The sequence below is a fragment of the Salarias fasciatus genome, chromosome 16 (assembly GCF_902148845.1).
Source record: "Salarias fasciatus chromosome 16, fSalaFa1.1, whole genome shotgun sequence".
In the NCBI taxonomy this organism is placed as follows: Eukaryota; Metazoa; Chordata; class Actinopteri; order Blenniiformes; family Blenniidae; genus Salarias; species Salarias fasciatus.
In genome coordinates this window covers 3670146-3689033 of record NC_043760.1, presented here as the reverse complement: position 1 = coordinate 3689033, position 18888 = coordinate 3670146, and the positions used below count along the sequence as shown (strand labels likewise).

Genomic DNA, 18888 nt, shown 5'->3' with positions numbered 1-18888 from the left:
AAAGCAAAACAAAGCCTCGTCCAATCAGAGAGCAGCGTGTGGTCAGCTGACCGCTGTCTCGGCCGTGTTGTGAAAATGACGACGCACGACCACCACCTCTTCTCTCTGTGCTTCTGCGACTTAATGAGGTAACTCTGAGCCCACAGCTCTCCTCCTCCTGCCTGCAGGCGACGGAGTCGCGCAGCAGCGGAGGTTCCGTCTCCCTTCAGCGGGGTTTGTGCTGTTAGCACCGAGCTAACCGTAGCTCCGGTCAGCGGGACCTTCCGGGTCAGGTGTCCGCCTGTCTGCGCCCTCAGCCCGGCTCTCAGTGCTGTGTGTCCCCCCTCCTCAGGCTGCTGTGGTCCCTGGTGGTGCCCTGCGTCTACCTCAGCCTGTTCCTGACCCTGGTCCTGCTGCTGGTCCTGCTGGGGCTCCGGCTGTGGCTGCAGGGCCGCCGGAAGGCCCGCCGGGCCCGGGACGGGGGCCCGGCCGTGGCCTTCTTCCACCCGTACTGCAACGCGGGGGGAGGCGGGGAGCGGGTGCTGTGGTGCGCCCTGAGGGCGCTCATGCTCCGGTAAGACCCGCCTGGTCGATGTGTGATGAGAGGAGAGGATCTCTCAGAATCTCACTGTTAGAAGAATCAAAACCCAACAGTTCCCTCCTGTCAGAGCTGCTGTCTCTCTCCAGTTCAGCCCATTGAGCACGTGCATTTCACATGGTACTCTGATGTTCACCCCCCTCTTGGTTCCAGGTACCCCGGTGTCTCCTTTGTGGTGTACACGGGTGATCAGGGCGTGACCGGGGAGCAGATCCTGGAGGGAGCCCGGCAGCGCTTCAACATCACGCTGCCTGGCCGGGTCAGCTTCGTCTTCCTGCGTCACCGCGTGCTGGTGGAGGCCGCCTCCTACCCCCACTTCACCCTGCTGGGCCAGAGCGCCGGGTCCATGTTCCTCGGTAAGAACGGGGGGTTATTTCATGAAACGGTTTGGTTTCTGGACACTTTGTCCTGGGATTGTCTCACAGAAAGGGGAGTTAACCAGCATGCTCTTTTGTGTGTGTGTGTGTGTTAGGGTGGGAGGCGTTGACGGCCTTCGTTCCAGACCTGTACGTGGACTCCATGGGTTACGCCTTCACTCTGCCGATCTTCCGCTACCTGGGAGGCTGTAAGGTGGCGAGCTACGTTCACTATCCCACCGTCAGCACCGACATGCTGTCTGTGGTCCGGGAGCGGAACCCCAGGTCTCTCTCTCTCTCTCTCTCTGTCTCTCACACTCACACACAAGGTTGACATGTCTCTGACCTGGAGTGTTCTGCTTGGTTCTCCAGATTTAACCACGCAGACTTCATCTCCAGGAACCCGCTGCTGAGTGCCCTCAAGGTGTTGTACTACTGCTGCTTCGCGCTGATCTACGGCCTGGCCGGCTCCTGCAGCGACGTCATCATGGTCAACTCCACCTGGACTCTGGGACACATCCTGGCTCTGTGGCGCTCGCCGGGCCGCACCAGCGTGGTGTACCCCCCCTGCGACGTCAGGGCCTTCCTGGACATCCCGCTGGGGGAGGAGGGGGAGGGACAAGAGGAGGAGGAGGAGGAGGAGGAGGGCTGGGAGGAGCTGGGGCGGGAAGAAGAAGAAAAGGAGGAGGACAGGAAGTGCCGCTCCGTCGTGTCGGTGGGGCAGTTCCGGCCGGAGAAGGACCACCAGCTGCAGATCCGAGCCTTCCGGAAGCTTCTGGACAGGAAGGGGGCGGGGCCCGGCGGCAGGGAGGCGCTGCGCCTGGTGCTGATCGGCGGCTGCAGGAACCAGGAGGACGAGGAGCGCGTGCTGATGCTGCGGGGGCTCTGCGAGGAGCTGTCCGTCTCCGACCGCGTCCACTTCAAGGTCAACGTGTCCTTCCAGGAGCTGAAGAGGGAGCTGGGGGGGGCCAGCATCGGCCTGCACACTATGTGGAACGAACACTTTGGCATCGGTACACACACACACACACACACACACTCAATGCCACTTTTTAACTTTTACTGCTACTTTTGTGATCGTTTTCCACTATTGCACATATTATTCTCTCACTCTGGTTACTGATGTTTAAAGTCACTGAGTAGAGGCAGGATGAAGGTCGGGCGCACCGATGTTCTAGATGCATTTCTGTCCTGATTTCCTGTGATCAGCAGTAGACCTAAGACCTGAGCTGGTCTGACCCTGGTGTCTGGTCTGACCCTGGTGTCTGGTCCCTCTGGCGTCTCTCTGCAGGAGTGGTGGAGTGTATGGCCGCGGGCACCATCGTCCTGGCCCACAAGTCCGGGGGCCCCAAGCTGGACATCGTGGTCCCATTCGAGGGCCAGCAGACGGGCTTCCTGGCCGACAGCGAGGACAGCTACGCCGCCGCCATGGAGACCATCCTGTCCCTGACCCCGGCCGCCCGGCTGGAGATCCGGCGTGCCGCCCGGGACTCCGTGCGACGCTTCTCCGACCAGGAGTTCCAGACGTGCTTCCTGGCGGCGATGGAGCCCGTGATGGGGAAGCTGGAGCGATGAGGAGCGCTTTTCATGGCTAACTCGATAATCAGGACCAGAAAACGAGCCGCAGTCCTTCTCAGAAAGTAGTCCAGTCACCATCGGCCGCCGTGCGGTTCAAGTCCAGACGCACCTCCCATGGAAAGATCAGCTCCAAACAAAAACTCTGCTCTGGTTCTCGTGTTTTATCTCGTTTGCACGTGGCTTCCTGCTGAGAGGTCTGGGAAACACACAGAGCCAGAAGCTCAACCAGGTCATCCAAATGTAGCACAGGTCTTCACCACACCTCCAGAAACACGGAGAAATCGTGATGAAAGCAGAATCAAAATGATTGAATAGTCCAAATAAACTTTTTCAGAATGTACACTTTCGACCCAGTCAGGATTTTGAGAGGAATCTCGACAAGCCGATCCTCCTGCGAGGTTTCACCTCCTCCAGCTGGAAACATCGTAAAGACTGTTGTAAAATGCTTCTAAATCGGACAGTTTTTGTCTTCCTCCTCTTTTTCATAACCCAGATGTCTGAGTTTAGACTGAACAGTTTCTAATCTCTCTGAGGAAAATGATGAGAACATTTTTTTTTAAAGTGCGGTTCTTCAAAGTATTTATTTGTGAGTTACATTCCAGTAAGAAGGAGGTTTGTGTTTCATGACGGAGTTTAAAAGTCATTTTTCTGTCAGAGGCGTCATTTAACTGATTTCTATTTAATGTTCTCTTGATGTTTTAAGTTAAGGTCAAGTAACTTAAACGTTGCTTCATGTCCTGCGTTCCTGTTTGTGATGAGGTCCAGGCACGGAAACACCAGGACATGTGAGGCTAAATCTTTATTTTCACCTTGATATGGAGTCTGCATTACGTGTTTGTTCCACTGAGAAACTGAAAGCTCACTTAAAACAGCTGCAATAAAAGAGACGTTCACACACTTCACTTGGACTGTTGTCTGCTGCCAGCTAGTGGCCGAACCAGGAAGTACAGGAGGGGACAGAATCCACCAGCCACACCTGTTTACATGGGACTTTTTTTTCCCTCTATAAATAAGAATAAAGTGTAATTTCGCTCTAAAATGAGAATGTAAATGCCTAAAAACTATTCAGGATTAAGTTTGAATCCGAATAGACCGCCGGGTTTATTCTCCTTTGGAAGCAGAATTATTTTAGGCGCCACTTCATTCTGGATTCTGACGCAATTTTCCAAGATGGCGGCCCGCAGTCTGCGTTTCGACCATTGATTGTGTATATAAGTTTCGATCTGTATGGACACAATTTATTTAATGGCAGTTTTAAAATAATTGGATGTAATAAAATGAGCGGATCGACGGGCGCTTAACAACGAGGACATTCTCAAAGCTACAGAGTCAAAATTAATCGAGAAAGACGAGAAAAACGGTGTTTGCTTCCGGGAGACGTCAGTACGTCACGACCGCCCCATCCAATCAGACCCCGGCGTGAGAGAGGAGCGAATTCTTCATTTTTTCCCATGTAAACACCAAGCTCATGAATTTAATTATGAATTACTTAATCCAGAATAAACCAATTTCGAATTACAAACACCATTTAACCACACACTGGACTCCTTTGAACGGCAACTATTTCAAGTGAAAACGCAAAAATTTTGTTGTGTTTTGGATGTTTGTTTACATGACAACGGTGCTCGGAGACACTGAAAACACAACTCCCAGGGTGGAAGTGTGTCTGGAGCTTCTTCTCTCTGACTCAGTGTTCAGGTGGTTTGATGCATCATGATCTCATGTCAGTCTGAAACTTATCTGAAGCTTCATGTTCTTCCTGCTGAGCTTCACGTTCTTCCTGCTGAGCTTCACGTTCTTCCCGCTGAGCTTCACGTTCTTCCCGCTGAGCTCCACATTCTTCCTGCTGAGCTTCACGTTCTTCCCGCTGAGCTCTACGTTCTTCCTGCTGAGCTCCACGTTCTTCCCGCTGAGCTCCATGTTCTTCCCGCTGAGCTCCACTTTCTTCCTGCTGAGCTCCACGTTCTTCCTGCTCGCAGACTGTAACTCCTTCACTCGACTCCTCCGGCTCTGCTTGTGTTTTGTGAGTATCTGCAGAGCTCGCTGCAGCTCCACCCTCCTCCTTGTTCACTCCGTCCTCCATGTTTTCGTCTGAGTTCGAGTCCTCCATCACAAACAGGTTCCTCATGGAGTCGGCCACTGCGTCTCGCAGCTCATCTTCAGACTCCTCAAAGTTCCTGATGAGAAGCAGAGCGTCAGTCTGACTCCAGCAGCTCAGAGAGAAATCTCTCACATCCCGTCTGTTTTCCCTCATCTTTCTTTTATGTGTTCGTCCAGTGACACTTGGAGAGAGAGCTCTTGTGCGGACGGTTGACTTACGTGTCGTCGTCGTCTGACCTTGGCTCCAGACGCTCTTCATCCATCTCTACATCAGAGTCCTCCTCCTCTTCCTCCTTCCTCTTGTCTGACTGTGGCTCTAAAACAAGACAGCTCAGTGTGAGAACAGCTTCTCTTCTTGCTTCATCTTCTCCGGTCAACGCCGGAGCAAAGGGTTGCTTCTTTTTTTTTAATAAAGGCCAACCTTTAGGAGACTGGGATTACAGAGTTGTGACCTTTAGGGGACTGTAGGCTGATAGTTTGACCTTTAAGAGACCGGGATTAGAGAGTGATGTCTGACCTGCAGTCACTGAGTCCAGAGTGGACGGTCTGAGCTTGGACAGAGCTTCCAGCAGTGTGTTTGGAGCTCTGTCCACCCACTGCCTGCGACCCCCCGCCTCTTCCTCCTCCTCCTCTTCCTCACCTGATAAAGACATAATAATCTCAGTATGTTTCTGATTGTGGAGTTTTTCCTCTGCAGAGATTTCCAGACACCTGCTTGAAGATCCGCTGCTGTGCTGCAGTTGGCGTCCATGTTGGCGAGCGCCTCCAGCAGAGTCTTTGGAGTCCTGTGGCTCCACCCCCTCCTCAAATGCAGCCAATCCCTGAGCTTCAACTCTTCTCCTTCCTGGAAGCTGAGAGTCTGATTCAGAGCGTCGACCTCCTGCCGGAGTGAGAAAGAGGAGAAACTCAGCTTCCTCGCTGACCTGTGAACTCTGCTCACGTTTTCTCCTCCATCTGGTCTTCACCTGGTCCTCTTCGTCTTTCTCCTCTTTCTGCACCTCTTCATCATCTTTCATCTCATCTTCATCGAACCGGATCTCAAACATTATTCCTTTCTGCTGATGTGACATAAAGTGGCTGAATGTTAGTACTAGTAACTAGATACTCAGTAAAGCTCTTGAAATTCACAGTTCTCATAAAGAGATGCTCTATAATCTGGATGTTAGAGGAGGAAGATGCTCTATAATCTGGATGTCAGCTGAAGTTACATTCCTTGTAAACAAGAGCTCAGTGATCCAGTAACAGAGTCCCATTAGCACAGCGTCCACAGTGCTAATCGTAATGCTAACAGTTATCTCAGTGAGCAGCACAGGTAATGCCAGCAGCTCCTCGGCTGTTTTCCCGTCATGATGTTAAAGGAGTGTATCAAGCAGCCTGAAACGTCTGTACATGTCACGCCCTGTGGCCCTGCGACCTCGTGGGGGCGCTGGGGTCCTGTTCTGTGTTTGTCTGCGCTCATGTTCTCCTGCCTCCCTTGTTAACTCCCTGATGTGCTGCACCTGCCCTGCCCTCTTTAAAAGCCCTGCTTCCCTGGTGTGTCTTGTTGGGACCTTGTGGGTCTGTGTGCTTCCGTGTCCCTGCCTGCACCTCTGCTCAGCCTTGCGTTCCTGTTCTGGAAATAAAGGACTTTTCGTTCCACCTGGCTGCCTGCGCGTGGGTCCTTCCACCTTCTACCGTGACAGCACATCAGTCAGTGATCAGCTGACAGACAGGGTAATCTGAGCGGCTGCATCAGCAGGACTGACGGCGTTCTTCACGGGTCCGAGCTGTGATCCCACCTTGTCTTTGTGTTTCCTCTGATCTCTGTGTTCCTGCCTGATCTGCTTCAGAGCTGCTTCTACATCCAGCTGTGGGAACCAGACGGGAAACATCTGTATAGCCAGTCAACTCCAGGACAGTCTGTCACTGCTAAGGTAAAGACATGAAGCTCACCGGTGCAGGAGCTGCTTTCTGTGGCTCCGAAGCTTCTGGAGCTCCGGGTTTGTCCACCACGAAGGTCTCGTATGGGTGCTGAGGCTGAGCCTGGAGCACAGGAGACGACTGCTGTTCGTCTGTGTTCACAGGTTCATTCTGTGAAATCTGTCAGTTCCTTGGTGTTACCGTGTGAGTTTCTGTACTCTCTGGTGAATAGTTTGAGGATATTGACAGATTAGGAGTATTGGAGTGAAGGGTCGGGTACCTCTGCTTCAGCTCTCTGCCTCATCTGCTTCATCTCCTGCTGATACTGCTGCCTGATCAGATCCAGCTGCCGCAGGTACTCCTGCACATGCACACACACACACACACACACACACACACACACACACACACACACACACACACACACACGGTATGTGACGTAATGTTACTTATTGCGTGTTTTATTATATAAAAAAACAGCACCATCTCTCGTCCCTACATGAAAACAGCATTATTTTCAGTTTTTCTGCCGTTTCCATGGAAACAGACACTGTTTTCACATGTTTGTGGTGTAAACGGAGCCTGAAACTCCTGAAATGGGGTGGTGTGGATTCTTGGTGGAGATTTGGGGATCACTCCCCTGTCTCCTCTGGGTGTCCTGTGCTGGAGCCCTGGTTGCCATGGGCGACCCGCTGTTCTCGATGTAGACGGCTCCTGGGTGTGTTTCCTCTTCTAACTCATCTGTGCCCAGCCTTACATTCTATTTTAATACTCACTTCATTAGCTTATGGTGGAGGGATGGTCTGTGTTCTTGTGCTGTATCTTTGGTTTTGGGGAAGCCGGATTGGCGGGTGGAGCGGGTTTGCTTTTAATCTGTGAAGCACTTTGTGTTGCAATTTTTATTTGTATGAAAAGTGCATCTAAATAAAGTTTGATTGATTGATTGAAATGACCCGGAGCAGACCTGGAAAGTGCTCTGAGTGTCGGTGTGAGTGGCGTTTGGCTCAGCAGCACTTCCTCCAGCTCAGGACCAGTGCTGTGGTTTAAACATGGGTCCCACCTCCTGGCCCTCCTGTCTCCGGTCCTGATGGTCTTCAGCTCGCCCCCCTTCTCCCTCCAGACCGCCGTGCTTCCCGTTGCGCTCGGCTGTACACGGACGAAGCCCCTGTCAACCACCAGGAGGAGAAAAGCACGTCAGCCGCAGGTTTTCCTTCACTTCCAACTCTAATTCCTCTCCAGCTCCGATAGTTCTGGGACTGAACCTTCAATACAAAATGATTAACAATGGAAAGAAAAAAAAATAATGAACTGAAAAACTGAGCTTATAAAACTTTATTTGATACAACAAAGAACTGCTCCACTAACTCAAATACCCTGACCAGCATGGTCCGTTTTTAAATCTGATGTTTTCACACTGCTGTTGAGACAGTGTAAATGCTGATCATCTCTCAATTTTATCCATCAAAGCAAGGCAGCATATCTTTGGTCCAGTTTAAGGACTGAACAAAAACACAGCTAAACACACATCTTAGACCAGCAGAGATGACTCCCAGTCGGTGCAAACTCGCACTTGAACCAGGATTATTCCTACGGTGATGCCAAAGAGCAAAACACTACACCTGATTCTTCCTGAAGTACCTCCTCTCAGTCAGCAGGATCCCCTGGAGGATGATTTGTGTTTTTGTTTAAACGATGCAGATTCAGACTTGATTAATCAACACGTGGTGGAAACACAGAGTTCCTTCATGCGTTTGTCTCCCGCTGTGCCTTGTGTGGGATCATTTACAATAACCTGGACCTGAGTCAGACAGATGTGAGCAGCTGCCGAGCTTCGTCCTACCAGCTGTTTCTCCGCTCTCAGCTTGTAGCGGTTGGCCTCCTGCCTCCTCTCCAGATATTCGTTACGAGCTGCAGCCACCCTGAGACACACACACACACACACACACACACACACACACACACACACACACACACACACACACACACACACACACACACACACACAGATTCACAGATTACAGCACGGTGAGTTATCAGGCGGATGGGAGAAGCGTTTTGGGGTTTCAGATTTGCCACATATTGAATTTCAGTGGAATCACACTGATGTTTGTGTGTGAGAGTTCACTGCAGTCAGTCTAAATGTTACTTTACTTTCCACCTGCTAGCTGATCATTAACTCAGTGCCATCAGGGACATCTCAGAGGTATTTCTGGGTTGTTCCTGCTGTCGATCGACTCACCGCTGGTATGGCTCCACTGGAGGAGCAGCTTGAACTTCACAAGCTTCCTTTGCTTTCTCCTGTGAGGCAGGAGGAGGAGCAGCAGGATGAACAGGGGCAGCAGGATGAACAGGAGCAGCAGGATGGACAGGAGCAGCAGGATCAGGGTTCTCCTGGTTCCTCCTCTGCAGGGCGTCCAGCTGGGCCAGGTAGTTCTGGTATCGACTGACGGGCTGCTCAGCAATCAACCTGCAATCAGTCATAACTCTTTAGGTTTTCTTGGAAACATGATGAAATGCCGGAGAGCCATATTTCAGCAGCGGGTGGATCTGCGTGCGCTCGGTTTTACTCGCCTCTGCCTCCCTGCAAACCGTCCTGCAGGTGCTTGTCCTGCTCTGTGACCAAGAGGCTGCAGCCAGGAACAAACACAAGGTTTAGAACATCTTTAAGAAGACATGATCAGCATGCAGCGGCCTGCTGACAGCAACATGGAATGAGTGTCACTGCTTTACAGGAGAGTGCTTCATCAAAGGTTAGCCACACAGCGATGCAACAACATAATGCCACCATTTATAACAGAAACACACTGAAGACCCTGCTGTCTGTGTGTCTGGTGCTGGAGGTGAAGGGTTGTAGGACAGTGGCACCGGTTCATCCGTAATGACAGAATATCTGTGTTATTACCCTGCAGTACGGCGGAGTTTGGACTCTCCAGGCGGGTTTCGAAGGCTGTTTCCTCTCAGCAGCTCCAGGCCTCTCTGCTCCCCTGGCCTGAGGAGTCTTCACTAAAAACAAAAAGGATAAAAAAGAATCCTGCAGTCTATTGAAAGATGCTTGTTCTTTTTTTGCAGTGTGTGCAGACAGCTGTCCCTCACGGTCTGGTTATATTTTCTTCTTCTACAAGTGACATCTCATGCAGAGGAAACACAATCCAACCCACTGCCATGAACACACACACACACACACACCCTGAAGGATTCAGTCTGCTCTCTGCCGTCACCCAAACACAACCTGCACCAGGATGCAGAGAGAGAACTGTCCGACCGGCCAAGATCCAGCTGGGGCCACACGACCGCTCAGTTGGTAGGCAGGGAGGTCGGTTAGGAGTCAGTCAGCGGATTAGAAGCTCGGTAGGAGGCTGGGTAAGTCAGCAGGTCGGTAGATTCATCAAATAACAGGTAGAGTGAGCCATGAGTTTGTTGAACTGCTGAGTAGAGGACAGCAGCTGTGGTGTGTGATGCCAGTAACGACCATCAGGGGGCGTCACAGTCTACACTCAACACATCTGAACTGGAACTTCAAACTGTGAAGACATTATTCACTGCAGAGGTCTGAGGAAGCCTCACTGTCCGGGTTAAGAGTCGCCTTATGGAGCTCAGCTCTGCATGGAGGGAACTGAAGGAAAACGCTACGCTCACTTTAAATAACTGCAGTGTTTTGCTGTGGTACCTGCTACTCTTGCTGCCGCTCTGGTCGAAGGAGGTCGTGACACTGCGGGTTTGTTTCTGCGCTGCACCGTGTGGCTGATCGCCTCATGCAGCACCTGCACACAGTAAACCACAAGATACACACACAGATATACACACATGGAGTCATAACCAGCCACCAGATGCACATGCATGCAGACCCACAGTCAAGCACCTCCATGCGCACATGCATGCAGCTGTGCGTGCATTTTAGTATATGAATAATAATAATAATGATAATAATGATGAGGCATTCAAACATCTGACATGAATTCTTCTCACAGGGACAGAAAATGATAAAAGTGTTGATCTCAGGATGGAGAGTCTGTCGTACGACTGAATATCTGGACACCAGATGCAGAATGAGTCACTCCTCGGTTTGGGAGCTGTGGTGAAAGTTGACCTCGGGACGGATTTGAGAGGCAGCAGAGAGTTCGACAGAAACAATGTTTGGATGAGTGAACATCACCTCTCCGTTCAGCCGCTCAGAAACGACACAAAGAGAGCAAACCTCCAACCTGCACTCTTCAGATTCACTGCTGTTATCACACAGTGTGTGACTGCGAGCTGCAGCCACACACACAGCTGTGGTTGTTGTTGTTAAAGGAAGTGGAATAGTGGGGAAGTGAGGGTAGGGTCACACCATTAGGCAACCATTGCACAACTGAGTTTCAAGTAAAAATGCATGTTGTTCGTTTCACAGAAGTTTCATTTTTCGGTGAAAATTGAGACACAGACACACACACACACACACACACACACACACACACACACACACACACACACACACACTCACACACACACACACACACACACACACACACACACACACACACACACACACACACACACACACACACACACACACACACACACACGGATTGTGTGGATGGATTGTTGGACTGGCGCATTTCCGAAAGGTTGTGTTGTTGTCCGTTTCCATGGAGATGGGGCATCTTCAGAAAGTTACAATTTAACCCATTTCCATGGAGACGGAGCGTTTTCAAAAAGTTCCACCGTGGGAACCATTTTCAGTGGGCCTGAGCACCGTTGCCATGTAAACGACGTGAGCTGCCTCCTGTTGATGCAGTAAGTAAACATTTCAGCAAAGCATGCCTTTGAGGCTCCACAAAGCCTGAAAAAAGGTAAAATAGAGGAGTAACTCTCTCCTTCAGGCTCGTCTAATAAGAAACTGGACTTGGCCGACATCAGTGGGAGCCCGGTGGATCTGGATGTGGCTTCAGACTGAAGACCAGCGAGCAACGGGACGCCTCACCTCAGGATCCAGCACTTTTCTGATGTGTTTCTCGAAGAAGGGACGCTTGAGGACCGAGCTGACGGAGGGACGGTCTCGAGGGTTCACCTGGAAAACAGGGTGTGTGTTCATGAGTGTGTGTGTGTGTGTTTGTGTGCACTGCAGCAAGACAGTAAGAGCACTAAACTCCGAACAGCACAGTGAAGCCTCTTTGATTCAGTGTATCCAGTATCAGGACATTCTGTAGAACTCATGAGAGAAGCCCCTGAAACTTTGGAATCTACTGAGAGAGGAAACTGAGAGGCATGTGAACATGAGCGGAGTGTGTGTGTGTGACCTTGAAGAGCTGCGTGAGCAGCAGGCGGAGGTCGTAGGAGTAGCGGCTGGGGACGGGGTCGTACCGGCCCCGGCAGATCTTGCTGACCAGCTGTCTCAGGCTGCTGCCCTCGAACTGTGAGCGGAGGAACAGGAAGTTAGCGGGCTGTCCGGAGCAACACTGTGAGCACGACGGCCAAATTCAGACAGGACAACACCCGGCAGACATGAGCCTTCACTCCAGCACAGGAACAAAGGAACAAACCTTTAACCATCACATTGTAACACAGATATCTGCACATGAAGACACAACCAACTGAAAGCATGAGTAGATATGGGTCGTAGGTAGGTAGGTAAGTGTGTATTTTAGTCAGTAAGTCTGTTGCTTCTTATTTTGTTTATACAGTGACCTTATGGGACCTGAAAGACCCTTTTAAATAAAATAGATCATCATTATTATGGGGAGGTAGGTAAATATGAGGGCTCCAGCCCCCTGTGACCCTGAAAAGGGCAAAGTGGTTTGGAAATGAACAAATAGTCATTCAATTAATTTTTGAAGTCCCATAATATATCATACAGTTTCTGTTGTGTTTATTACTGAGATAGACTGTAATTTTGACAGGAGATTATTATAAACAGGTTTAAGTTTTCACTGTTATTTTTACAGAAAACTACTGTAAACAAGTAACAGTTTTATACTGAAAAATTTACAGTCACTATACCATAAAGTCATCTACATTGTCACCATAATTTTTACGGGGAATTTCTGGCAACCACAGTAAATTCTACGGATTTTTTTTTACAGTGTAGGTAAATACAGTGGTACATAGGTATGTAGGTAGGGTAGCAGGTTCGTTAAATAGGAAGGTAGTTCCTCCAACTGGTTGACAGGTTAGGTAAATAAAAATAAATAGATACATAAATAAAAATAAGAGAGACAGAGTCAACGAGAAGGGGAGATGGAGAGAGAGAGAGAGAGAGAGAGAGAGAGAGAGAGAGAGAGAGAGCTGATGAAGCAGGTTTTGAATCCACAGTGTTGCAGAGAGCTGGTGGAGTTTTTCAAATGTAGTCATCTCAACATCATGAGATCTATTCAAGTGAAGAATGTTTGTCCTTTTGGCACCTCTGGTGTTAGCATTAGCTCAGTGCTAGCACGGCTGTGCGTGTGTGTGTGTGTGAGTGTGTGTGTGAAGCAGCTGCTGATGTGCAGGGCGTGGTGCTGCTTACTGGATGCCTCAGAGAGCAGAGTTCATACAGGACACAGCCCAGAGACCAGATGTCCCTGCAGAGTGGACACACACACACACACACACACACACACACACACACACACACACACACACACACCACACACACACACACACACACACACACACACACCACACACACACACACACACACACACACACACACACACACTGTTTCAATTAAACGGAGCCTCACACAAACGTCCTCCCAGCTGTTTTTCTCGGCTCAGCAGATATTTGTGGGAGTGTATCTCCATGAAACACCACTTTCGGCGCAGCCTGACATTCTTCCTGCTGGAACAGGACGTTGAGCCGGAGTGTACAGGGTTTAACATCCTCCTGTCCCCCTGAGCAAAACACAAACTCCACAAAGAGCAGTGAACAGTTCACCAGGTGAAGAGTTTTTCCTCCTAATGTGGTTGAACAGCAGACCGTCTCTCAGAGGAACTCTCCTGTCACAGACCAGGGTGAAAAAAAAAAGGCTTTACAACAGATATTTCACTGGTCGATGAACTGAAACCTCCCTTACTGAAAACCTCTCTGCTTCCTCACTGCAGCTGATGAATTTTCAACCACATCTCTCGAGAAAATAATGCTGAATAAACCCCAAAATAATCCATCATCCATGAGTGGGAGTAATATGGACGTGTATTAGTAACAGTAATCAGTATCGATACAAACAGTATTAAGTATCAATAAAGCAGCAGTGAAAGTTAAAAAGCATCAGGAGATATACGTGATGTTGAAAAGGTGTTTGATTATCCGGAGGTGATCCGTCGTGTGCCGCTCCTGCATTCGAGATGTGATTACATGTTTCTACATGTTCCTGACCAGCTGAGCGCTCCTGTGGGAACAAGCTGGATTACAGGGTGTTGCACTGTTATCACGCCTCCGTGGCTTCATGTCTATCAGCCTCAGATTCAGGCAATCAAACACTCTGAACGGCAGGTCAAAGGTCGTTTAGGTCCATCAGAGCTACAGAGAGAGAGAATCTACTCCTCCATCGGCCACGTCATGATGGCGACCTGTCTGAGGCGACGTGATGAAAATCAGGGTCACTGGTGGAGACTCGATGCAGGAGCTGCAGAGACGGCTGCACAGACGTACGTACGTCTTGTTGTTGTAGGGTCGGTTCTCACAGATCTCCGGGGAGAGGTAGTACGGCGTGCCAACACACGTCCGGGCCAGCTCCATGGTGCTGCAACAATCAGACCAATATCACTCAGCCCGTACATGTCTCTGCTTCCAGGTCCTGGAAGACACCGACGGAAACTGTGTCCCCATCGAATTCACAGATAGATATATCTACGTATCGGATTCAAACGTGTTTATGATCCATGCAGCTGAACTGCGGCGTGCAGACTTTACAGCACGGCCTCCTGTGTTTACACGTCCCGGTCGACAGTTTGGAATGATAATCAGCTGTTTGAAGGTCTCCCATGTGCTCCAGACAGCTGCAGTGTGTGTGTGTGTGTGTGTGTGTGTGTGTGTGTGTGTGTGTGTGTGTGTGTGTGTGTGTGTGTGTGTGTGTGAAGATGACACTGACTTACTTATTCAACATTCTTGCGATTCCAAAGTCTCCCAGCTTTGCTTTCATCCCTCCGTCGGTTAGGAAGATATTCTGGAGCAGAGCGAGGCAATGAGTGACTGTGTGTGTGTGTGTGTGTGTGTGTGTGTGTGTGTGTGTGTGTGTGTGTGTGTGTGTGTGTGTGTGTGTTCTTGTACATACCCAAAACTAAGGACTAAAATTCATTTTTCACCTACAGAGTGAGGAGATTTTTGCCGTGTGTGTGTGCGTAAGTCATAGTTGCAACGTTCTGAAGGTCAAACTTCCACGAGGAGCAGGTAGAGCTGACTTCAGATGTCAGTCTCAGGACATTAATGTAAGTCGGAGCATCGTCTCCACACCAGGGGCCACATATTAATCAGGGGCCACATGCAGAACTATCTCCTCCTGAGCAGACCGGACTGGTGTAACAAATTTTAAGCTTTTTATTGTTGTGGTTAAGATTTTTGAACAATTAATGCAGAAAATGACTCTTCTCGTAGAATTTATAAAGAGAGAATTGATGAAATCTGTTAAATTGGATTGTTTTTAATAGTGAGGAGTATGAATGCAGGGCTGCAGGTGTTCCTGAGCTGCCGTCCGGCGGCTCTCTGACCTGGGACTTGATGTCTCTGTGCAGGACCTTCCTGTCGTGGATGTGTTTGAGGCCCAGACAGACCTGAAGGAACCAGCTCACCACCTGGAAGGCACAGAGCAGCTTCACACCCACAGCCATGTCAGTGAGTGTGTGTGTGTGTGTGTGTGTGTGTGTGTGTGGGGGGGGGGGGACCTGCTCCTCGGTGAACAGGACTCCTCTCTGCAGGTTGATCTTCTCCATCAGATCTCCTCCATCACAGAACTCCATCACAATGAACAGACTGCCTCTCTCTGAGGGAGGAAGGAGACACTCATGAAAAACACTCACTCTCTCACTCTTTCACCCCCCCACGCCCCACTACCTCCCCCTCTCACCCTGAAAGGACCTGATGAAGGAGACGATGTTGGGGTGCTTCATCTTTGACAGCAGCGTCACTTCTTTCTGCGCCGCCTCCTTTTCTCTGACTGACATCTGAGCAGAAACACAAACGCAGCACAAAACATCGACAGTTACTCAAAAACAAACAAACTGTCACCGTCTCAACATTTTTCAATCTGTCACAAACAGTGTTTTCATCCGTAAGCCTCCATGTAGCACTGGTGAAATGTGACTTGTGTGCAGTAGGGGGCAGCACCGAGTCACTGCCAATCTGTTCCCAAGGCGGTTTGTGTCCATTTGCTTTCATGAGCAGAGATTAAATTGGACATAAGTATTTCACTTAGAAAAGTCTCCAGATCCGATATACAGATAAGTCAGAGTGGCTCACGGCACCCTCTTGTGGCCCAAAGTGGAATTACATGCAAATATTTACAGCGTTCTGTTTATTCCTTCACTGTTTCTTCACATTCTCTTTATAACTCGAGGAAAAATGCTTTATACTAAAAATGCACCAACACGGCATTTTAAAAACCATAAATCCAACTAGCAGCACTTCAATAAGCTTCGCTGTGCCGTGTTTCCACTCCTGCGCATTAGGTGGCAGTAGTGAGTTCCTTCCGTCTGTCTTCATCTCAGTTTTTCAAGGGGAATGGTTTAAACCCAAACCACTGGATTAACAGTGTTCAAGAGATCAACGAGATGGAAAACCATTCCACCCTCCACTCTTCTGTGTTGTTCTGTACAGGATCATCTTATTTTTCAATTTCTTGGTCAATAATTTGATGTAAAGCTTCATACGAGTGAAGAATGAGTTTACAGTATATTTTAATGAGCCAGTATAGACAGGCTCAGTTGAGCAGGAATCACTGACATGAGGGGAGAAGTGATTGGTTTTAGTTTAGATGTAGTTTGTTCAGGTGTTGCGTTTCACTCAGCTCCTTCAGACTGCAGTATGCGTTACAGTCCTACCTTCCTGAGGCTGATCTGTTTGACCACACAGTGTCTGTCTCCACGTCCCGCTCGGTCCCGGACCAGGAAGGCTTTCCCAAACGCACCCTCTCCGATCTGGCGCAGGACCTCATAGTCGTTCATAACACCTGCAGGACAAACAAAAGGCATGGCAGCAGCCTCAGCACAAGTCCACCAGGACTTCACAGCAGATCAGAGATTTACAGTCAGAGCTTCAGGCCAATGTCCTCAACAGCAGCGGCACACTGAGCCTCAGGAAGCTCCCATCTGTCCCATCACTCCAGCAGACGTCTACATTTACCCGGGTTCTTCAGCTCAGATGAAACACGGAGCAGAACGTGATCTCAGCTGAGCCCCACCTGCAAAATTAAAGCACAAAAACATTCAGTTCTTAAGAAGGTTTTCTTTCGTTTCAGTACTTTGTGAAGAGGTTTGCATTCAATTGAATGAATGAGTCACAAAATATGAAGAAGTTCATGATTTAGAGAATAATGAGTGAGATTTTAACATGAGGCTGTTTTGTTGGATTATAGCCGATTATTTTAATATAACACTGATTAATATCACAGCAGTGATGATTTTCTTAAATGTTTGGACATTTTTTTTAACTGTGTGTGGATGTACACACATACACATAAACATTACTCTTCCTTTTAAGGGATACAACTGATGTCGCCTCAGACCAGTAAATGATCGTTGCATATCACGAAAATATCTTGAGCTTTGAGTTGTCATGGCATTAAACAGCGTTGAGGTCTGTTTTTGCAGATATGCTGCTGATTCATGTTTCCTCAACTCTTCAGCAGTACTGAGAGATTATTTCTCTGCAGGTCTCACTTCCTGTTTCTCTTTGCATAACCGCTTTTAGCTTTTTTTTTTAAAAGGTTTTTAAATGTAGAATGAGAAGTGAATATACAGAGTGCTGTGTGTTCCTAATATTCTTACTAACACACAGTGATGTCCAGTAAATAAGTTAAAAACAGACACTTTTATGGGAATAAAAGACACTTTCAGGGTGTATCACTGCAGGAGTGCACTGGTTCAGCATGGGCTGCATGTTCAACACTCCTCATCTTTAACCGTCGTGTTTTCAAATATTCTTCACATTGACTCAGTGAGAATATATTTTGATTAAAGAAAACAAACAGGAAAAAAAACCCAATACAAATATAAATCCGAATTCAGCTGTTTTTGGAATGTAATGATGGATAAGTTTCATTTCACTGAAGCATAAAACAAATTATTTTTTAACTGAAATGTGGTGATAGTGAGATTTAAAGTGAAATAGTCAATAATTCACACAATATAATGTGTCGATTAATGATTATTCATCATAATGAGAGATTAAATAACAGGCACGTAGACTAATGGACTACTGGAGACAAAACACTGTCGATTTTAGCTGCTGAAGATGATAATTTAACCCTTTACAGGATCAAATTAAGAATACGTTCTGAAAAACCAGCACACACACACGCACACACGCACACACACACACACACACACACACACGTACGACTATTTACCAGGTGCAACGAATATTTAATAAAAAAAAAACACTTCAAAAGTAAAATACGTGGCGTGAATAAGAACAAAACACGTCACTACGTCTTAATAAAGACTTTCTCTTCCTTTTAAAGTGTAACTTTAACATTTTTCCGAGGCAGTCCGTTGCCATGGAGACGGAAACACTGCTAGCTGTTAGCTCCACAGTTAGCATGCTAACTAAAGTTCACCGCCGATAAAGAAAACGCTCCATTTTAACCCTCTAGGTAAAATAACGCGCTAACTTACCGTTTAGAAACTTTGGTACAGGACGACGTCACGCGGCGGAACAAATCAGCAGGAACAAGTTAATAAGTCCTGAGATAAAATATCGGGGAAAAAGGCGTTTGGTGAAGTACGGCAAGCGAGAGGAAAAGAACCGCAAGGACTCTTGGGAAATGTATATGTTCTGTAATTCGGCAAAGACGTGTTTTTTTTTTTTTGTTCAATTATCTCCATTGATCTGCGCTCATCATTTCTGAAAATTTTGAGCACCTTCTTCTGTTTTTGACCCACTAAACATTCCATGTCCTCCGTCCACCGCAGGTCCATCAAACCAGGCCGAGGGCTGGCCTTCACCTTCTGATCGTCACTCTTGTGTTGCTGGATTGGAGATATAAAACATTGACCATCATTACTTTTCTCTCCATCTTCAGTCTGCAGACAGAAAAGCTTTCAGTCCTTCGTACCAAAACAGACACACACACACACACACACACACACACACACACACACACACACACACACACACACACACACACCAATAGCAATAGGGGTGTTTGTGTAAAAATCAGTCTGGCTCTCAGTTATATTTTGCCTGTTACAGTCACAAAGCACTGAA

General features: G+C 48.4%; 2 protein-coding genes across 10 annotated transcripts; one reads left to right on the top strand and one right to left on the bottom strand.

The window, feature by feature from the left end:
• The first annotated feature begins 41 nt into the window (after positions 1–41).
• Positions 42–3407, top strand: LOC115403517 (GDP-Man:Man(3)GlcNAc(2)-PP-Dol alpha-1,2-mannosyltransferase-like). Its single transcript, XM_030112435.1, has 6 exons — positions 42–128; positions 332–553; positions 731–933; positions 1050–1218; positions 1306–1946; positions 2225–3407. Exons 1-6 carry the CDS (start codon positions 76–78, stop codon positions 2506–2508), a joined length of 1572 nt encoding a protein of 523 aa, XP_029968295.1. The 5' UTR covers positions 42–75; the 3' UTR covers positions 2509–3407.
• nek5 (NIMA related kinase 5) lies at positions 3045–18395 on the bottom strand. Of its 9 annotated transcripts, none has more exons than XM_030112425.1 (25): positions 18297–18395; positions 16804–16861; positions 16503–16630; positions 15530–15626; positions 15348–15445; positions 15174–15275; positions 14562–14632; positions 14123–14209; positions 12992–13046; positions 11787–11900; positions 11471–11557; positions 10178–10271; positions 9413–9513; positions 9082–9137; positions 8750–8977; positions 8351–8429; positions 7571–7675; positions 6791–6871; positions 6544–6690; positions 6390–6458; positions 5577–5669; positions 5323–5491; positions 5129–5251; positions 4831–4927; positions 3045–4688 (listed from the first exon to the last, which is right to left on the bottom strand). In XM_030112425.1, exons 3-25 carry the CDS (start codon positions 16623–16625, stop codon positions 4223–4225), a joined length of 2742 nt encoding a protein of 913 aa, XP_029968285.1. In that variant the 5' UTR covers positions 16626–16630; positions 16804–16861; positions 18297–18395; the 3' UTR covers positions 3045–4222. The 9 variants fall into 9 exon arrangements, with proteins under 9 accessions (XP_029968285.1, XP_029968287.1, XP_029968289.1 ...); XM_030112427.1 differs by having other exon boundaries at positions 5577–5666; XM_030112429.1 differs by having other exon boundaries at positions 6544–6633.
• Between the last annotated feature and the right edge of the window lie 493 nt (positions 18396–18888).